Genomic DNA, 7,331 nt, shown 5'->3' on the forward strand with positions numbered 1-7,331 from the left:
TTGCTTCTCATCTATCGGATTACTCATGTCCTTTTTCCTCCATTTAACAGACGCATCTTTGTTGTGATTTCCTATGTTATATCTGGTAACCTCCGCATATGATATACCTTCCCTTCTAATGCCTTTTACCCCTTCTGCTCCGTACTTCATTTTGTTGTCTTTGTTGCTATGCTCCACCTGAAAACATGAACGAAGCTCTGGTCTTCTTGTAGTCGTGTTGCCGGCTTCATGTGATGTCTTTCTCGCGAATTTGGATATATTCACCCAAATTTTGTATGTTCCAAACCAAATATTCTTGAGTTGACTCTCCAGACGTGTTTGGTCTTCCACCCCTATGAATCTGACGAACCCAAAAACTCTTCCCTGTTTATCTCTCTTCTTTGCGATGTACACGTCAACTACTTTTCCCCAGCTAGAAAATTTCCTCTCCACCTCTTTCACCGTAATATAATCCGGAAGATTATTCACGTAGCACGTAGTTATACCCTCTTTACCATGTGTGCCTCTGTCAGTCTTGCTGCGATCCACACCTATTTCTCTCCTCCTTCTGGAGCTCACTTGAATCCAACCGTCGTTCACTCTAACCTGCGATCCACACCTATATCTCCCTGCAAATCTCGTCATAGATTGACGATATATTTTCAAGCATAAAAAAAATGGAGTGTTGAGTTTTTACGTTTTTCTAGCATCACATATATATTTGTAGAAGTGGTTGGATAGAAAGTCTTTAGTGTTAAAAAAAAAATACAGACACTAAATTCAAAAACACATTCAAAAACACGCTAACTTACATAGACGAAAATACTATTTAACCCTAAAAATTATTTGATATATATATTTTTTAATATCATATGAGATCAAAACAAGTGAGGCCCACAACATGACATGAGATCAAAACAAAACCATTTGACATACATAGAACAATTTGAGCCTCTCTTTGGTTCTTTTTCTTTCTCTGCCAAAAAACACACACTAACCTCACTTACGGTTAACCCAGCCGTTAGATTCGTTGATGTTATGGCGTTTTGGCACCGAATCCGTAACTCTAACCTCAAAACCTTATACTCCCAATTTCACAGATCTTTCACTCACCATCTTCCCCATTCTTCATTCTCAAATTCCACCCCCAAAACTCCCCCTATTCCCCTTTTCCAACACAAACCCTCTTTTGTTTTCAATAGCGTCAGGTTTTATGCTGTTCCCGTTCAGGTAAATTTGCAAACTTTCAGGTGATTTGTGATTGTGAATTGTGTCAAGTAATGGATTTGGTATTGGTATGCTGATTTTTTTGGGATTTTGTTTCAGTTTCAGGTTAAGCCCAAGAATGAGGAGGATGACTCAGATGGGCCGCGCTTGAATGATCAAATCAAAGCTAAATTTGTCAGACTTGTCTTGGATGATGGTAATCTTATTATCACAATAGATACTAGTGAATATTTGGGGGAATCGCGCTGTGTCACCATGATTTTGATTAAAGCTACACTTTGAAGCTTTAACAAAATCATGGTGTTGTCGTGGATTTTAGACATGCATTTAATTTCACTTTCGTTTCTTTGCTTACTTTTGCTATATTCTATCCCCTCATTGCATTTGTATGTTAGCTCTTTACTCTTGCTCTATTCATTTTAGGCTCTGTGTGCTTAAACCTAGGAATGCTATAAGGGAAGTTTGCTAGAACCAAACTACCTAAATATTTTCATAATAATGAATAATGATACTACATTCTATGACCATTATCAAATAGAAATAGAAGAGGATGTAAACCATCGAATTTAAGTAAGCTGAAGGGGATATTTTATTAGACTACAATAAAAGTCTGCAATGTTGTACGAAACAAAATGTTGGGTGGTTAAGAGTCAACACAAGAATAAAATCAGTGTAGCAGCGGTGAGGATGTTGGGTTGGATGTGTGGTAAGACTAGATATGATAAGATTAAAAATGACAATATTAGAGAGAGTGTTGGGGTAGCCCCTTTAATAGAAAAGGTGGTGGAAAATAGATTTGGGTAGTTTGAGCACGTAGAGAGAAGATCTATAGATTCTATAGTAAGGAGAGTAGGTCAGATGGATAGAAGTCAAAGAGCTAGAGGTAGAGGAAGACTTAGAAAAACTGTAAGAGAAGTTATTCAGAAAGATTTAGAGATTAACGATTTGGAGAGAAACATGGTCCTGGATAAAACATTATGGAGACTGTTGATCCATGTAGCCGTCCCCACTTAGTAAAATAAGGCTTGGTTGTTGTTGTTGTTGCTGTTGTTGTTGTTATTATTTAGATTAAGTCATTGAACTAAAGTCAACCTCCATATAGTCCGGCTCCTGTCTTAACCTAAGTAACTTAAAGTTACGTAAAAAATAAACTCATGATAAAGGGTTGAAGTCCATGTAGTTATGGAGGATGGTGATGCGGCACTTAGAATTATATTGATTAATTCATGGACTTAGAAGATTAAACTTGTGTGTTATGAAGTTTTGATTGAGCTTTGAATTTCCCAGTAATTGCACAATTTTATGCAGGACATTCAGTAGTTTCAAGGTTTGAAGCATTGGAACGTGCCAAGAAGCTTAAGTTTGATTTAGTTGAGGTAAATAGAAGTTTTTATCTCTTTTTACATGTTAACTGAGATTTTTTAGAGATACCTATAAATTAGGGATTCTATTTTTCTGCGTTACGGAATTACCCCAATTTGATATATTATGCTTCAATCCTTTAAGTTCTAACCTTAAGTTGGGTTAAATACTAAAGTATGTGTATCAAACATTATTAGTTACAATTTTAATCACCACTACAACATCTGAGCTATGTTAAGAATTGTGGTTGGCTTTACACCCTTGCATCGTATCTGTCTATGACATCTGAAGCATTAGAATCTGTTTCCCATAGGACGGGACATTTATTTTGAGAGTATTTGCTCATGTTACAGGTTGATAAAAATGCTAAGCCACCTGTTTGTAAAATCATGGACTTCCACAAGGAAATGTACAAGAAAAAAGAAAATGACAAGGAACGTGCTAAAAGCAAGGTGCGATTTGCTATGTTTAATGCAGTTATTTTCAAGTTTTGTTGTGAAGTTTCTTTAACTTCTTTTGATTTTAAATCAGTGCTGATAGTCTTTATCCTGGTCATTTTGATTCGACAGTGCTAATATGAGCATACGAATCTTTGTTAACAAACCACTGGTACAACACACACTTTTTGCTTGTTAGAATGATTCATATTGCCTGCTAAATTAATATGCTGGATGAAATACATAAGATTTTCTCATTATTCCAAAAACATTATGGTGCCGCAAGCTTTTTTATAGCAGCAAGGACAGTTTAATAATGAAACGGTTGGAAATAGTAACTAGGAAGTGAAGCTTTGCATTTTTCTGATACTACAACAGAAACCAGTATTGCACGTGCACGGAAAGTTCTCGGTCTTCCATTATTACTAGTATCCACCATTTTCTTTGACATATAAAGATTAAAATGTATTTAATAATTTATACCTGGGTGTTTTAAATTTTAGTTAACTGTAGTCACTATGCTGTTATGGCATGTCTAAGGAGTTGTCAAAGACAAATATTTATTCTTTAAACGTAGTGTTTTTAACTATTTTTCTGAAAAATGCAGTCTGAGATGACAATGCGAAAGGAATGTAAGGAAGTACGATTTTCTGAAAAAACGGTAAGTTTTTTGCTCTCTCTAAATCCTCTCTTATTTTTTTTTTTTTGTTGCATATTTCCTATATGTTTTAGCAGTTCTCTTTCTTTACAGAAATAACTTTACAGTAAATCGAGTCGTGCAGCATGTAGTTTTCTTTATGCTTGTTTTACAATCGTTGTGTTGTTGCTACTAGCCATATTTAGAGCATATGTCTGTTTAGGAACAACTTTGTGAGATTAGCGTGTATTTACACCCAGGATGCAAGTTTTCATCACCGTTGAATTTGCATGTTTACTAGAGATATAGCCTAAGAAGTCCTTACAATGCTTGAGTAAATTTACACCGAGGAATCCCTGCCTTTAGAGCTAGCTTTTAGAATTGAGTTAGCCGCAGTCTAAGTCTTCAGTTGGCATCATAGCTTATACACCCCTCTGAAGCACATACACCTGTGAGATTAGGCAATTTCACTGTGTCCGAAGCCCATACGACACGTCTCCAATTGCTCATACAAGTGTCTGGTTGCTCATGCAAGTGTCCCAACAAAATATCTTTGCTTTGACACACCTTAGACACTCTTTGGACACACTTCTCATACACTTATATGGGGGTTAAAGATGTGTTGAAGCAGTAATGGGATCAATAAAAGAGTTAAATATATTAAATTTGATTACATTGTTTTTAGCTTTTCGGTATAATAGATATACGTGATTGAAGATAAAAAAACTATCATATTTTGTTGAAGAACTTCTTTATAATGAAACAAATTGTTCAATGAATCAATTTAAAGTAACATATAGTATATTTTAATCGTCAATTTACATCTGTTATCAATTATGTTCATATTTTCAATAATTATAGTAAATAAATATGTATTGTTGTCGGTGTTCGATATTTTTAAAATTAGTTGTGATGACGTGTCCGTGTCGAAGTCTGTGCTCCCTAGGTCCACGCTCTTGGTATTTAGTTCTAGATGCGGGAGGATATTCTTATTGGGCCACTTGTATTTGTCCACACCAATATCTTCATCATTAAGGGAGGGGGTGCTGAGATCTCACCTTGGTCATAGATTTGGCCTAAGTAGTTTTTAGATGACTTGAACAATCCTCACCTTTTGAGCTAGCTCTAGGATCGAGTAAGGTCTTATTGGAAGAACCACCTTAGGATGCTGAAGCTTTCCTCCTTAGTATATAGGCTGCAACCAGTTATTGTGCACTTTCAGCTTCTCTGTCCTCACATCCATGTTCTAGCCTAAGGCTATTAAATGTTAATGTCTGTATTAAAAATGAGAGACACCAGTACCGCTTGAATCTAACAAATGGTCTAGTGAAGACAATTAACCGGTCAGGATTTAATTTTATCGGTAGAAATGTGGAACATTCATGGTATCGTCTCTTTGATTTCAGTTTCTGTATTTTGAATGGTTGCTGTATTTTATTTCCCGAACCTGGAGAAGAAAGTTTTGATGTATTAAATTTTCTGCTATTCATGTTTTCAGGAATCAAAAGATCTTAAGATGAAAGCAGACATGGTTCGAAAGTTAATGGATAAGGGTTATCGGGTGAAGGTACTCTCACTTTCCATATATGATATTTCTGTTGTTTAAAAGCATCTCTAGTTTTTGTTCATCATCAGCAACCAAGTTTATTTAATTTGAAATCGAAGCCCCCTTTTTATCTCCCTGCATTGGACTTTTTCCTCATCAAATATCCCTTCACTATCTCTGCCCAATGTTGTCAATAGCGGAGAGCCAAAATCCCGCCATATTGGTCGCTTTCCGGCGCCGTTATGGCGGTTTATGGCGGAAAAACCCGCAAGCCCAAAACCGGCATGTATATCCGCCATAGCGGCCGTGGCACCGCAATTTGATAACACTGTCTCTGCCACAGATTTTAACTGCATATTATGCATTACCGTGTCACATTCTATATATAATATTGTAAGATCTTTATCTTCTAACAACATAAATCACGTTTATCAGCCACATCAATATAATTATTGCATTGTTAGAAAATGAATCATGGTTGCTCTTTTTACTACTTCAAACAGGTCAAGGCAACAGGCAACGCAGATCAGGCTATGTTAAACTCAATATCCCGTATTTCGGCTCTGGTATGATGGTTTCTACTTTATTCTGCGATTTTCTATCCGAAGCAATTTTTACAAATCTTTTTTCCCGTTCCCATTTCTTCATATCCTTCCGTTCAACATTCATAAAATTCTTTGCAGATAGAAGATGTCTGTATTGTGGAAAGTGGACCACATTTGACAAAAAAAGAAGCTTATATGATAGTCAGACATCTGAAATACGGTCCGGCTAAGAAAGGTGTGAAAAAATCTCAAGATGCCGTACTCACGGATGTGAAAGCCGAGGAGGAGGATGTTGAACCATTAACTGCCAATTCTAGTGATTCTATTAACTATAAGAATCAGAGTTCTCCCGAATATCAGCTTGAAACACAAGAGACAGTGATTTCTCATGGTAACAAGCAATTTCCATTCTCGGCTGATAGATCAGATAAAAGTGTCAACGACAGGAATGATTCAGTTTCTCCACCCGTACTAGAAAATAGATATAAAAAAGCAAATAATCGTGGTGAGGACAAGGTTCAACCGAATGCACAGGTGCCTCCTGTTGTGACTGAAAATAGGTACAAAAAAACCGAGCCAAGAAACAGATCCCAACAAACAACACCAAACACAAATCCAGCGACAAGAGACACAAACAGGTGGACCCCCTCGAATTCAAATCACCCTTCTGGATCAAGAAGCCCGATGCCTTCCCGTGACAATATCCACCCGAATCCTAGAGGTCCGAATACGAAAAGTCCCGGCTACGGTCTTTTTAGTAGGGATGCATAGGAACATAGAAGGTAACACTCAGTATTTCAACCTGGCAACTTTTCAGCAGAGATTCAATAGAGAATGAATCTTTGAGCTGGTATAAAAGTGGAGCTAGATTAGAGTGGCAAATAAGTATATTACAAGGACAGATTTGGTCCCGTTAAACACACTATTCAATTAAGAAACATGGATTGATGATGAAGCAGTGAATCAGTTACTCCTCAGTCCTGCAACTGTATTTTACCTTTGATTGATCTATGAAAGTGTTACTAGGGATTTTGCATAATCTAATATTGGATGGAAGTACACAAATTTGTATTTTTTTTTCTATATTCATTTTGTTTGACTGTGGAGAAGGGGTGTTTTTACTACCCCTATAGAAAAGTTATGCATGCTGTGGTGAGTGTTTTCACAAGTTCCCAACCCAGAGAAGATAGCAATAGTGTCATCTTTGTATCAAATATTATCATAATAATAATGGGTGGCCAGGTTCATGACATTTTTGTATGCTACATATTCAATTTTGGTTTAAGTACAATTTGTGGCCAGGTTCTTACTATCTCTCTATTTTAAAAGCTAGTTTTGTGATCTTCGATTTAAGTTTTCTTGAGTTTTGGTCTCTCCCTCCATTTTGAGGTTGATTTTTCTTGACGCAAAATATGACTTGAATATTAAATTTGTTCACCTAAGCACTGTTATGTAAGCATAATGATGGACCCCATTTTAAATTATTCCCAAAATGTTCATGATACTATTTACTCAATTTTTATCATTTTTGAAGAAAAAAATTACTGTTGTTAAAATTATCAAAAAGCAAATTTCCGGTACCACTTTATAGTCGATAT

General features: G+C 36.2%; 1 protein-coding gene across 1 annotated transcript; it reads left to right on the forward strand.

The window, feature by feature from the left end:
- Positions 1–904: 904 nt before the first annotated feature.
- LOC131637953 (translation initiation factor IF3-1, mitochondrial-like) lies at positions 905–6,981 on the forward strand. The gene is made up of 8 exons (XM_058908520.1): positions 905–1,209; positions 1,306–1,402; positions 2,515–2,582; positions 2,922–3,020; positions 3,613–3,666; positions 5,141–5,209; positions 5,692–5,754; positions 5,872–6,981. The coding sequence occupies exons 1-8, from the start codon at positions 1,018–1,020 to the stop codon at positions 6,502–6,504; spliced, it is 1,275 nt and encodes a 424-aa protein (XP_058764503.1). The 5' UTR covers positions 905–1,017; the 3' UTR covers positions 6,505–6,981.
- Positions 6,982–7,331: the final 350 nt, after the last annotated feature.

The sequence above is a fragment of the Vicia villosa genome, unplaced genomic scaffold, assembly GCF_029867415.1.
Source record: "Vicia villosa cultivar HV-30 ecotype Madison, WI unplaced genomic scaffold, Vvil1.0 ctg.002121F_1_1, whole genome shotgun sequence".
NCBI lineage: Eukaryota > Viridiplantae > Streptophyta > Magnoliopsida > Fabales > Fabaceae > Vicia > Vicia villosa.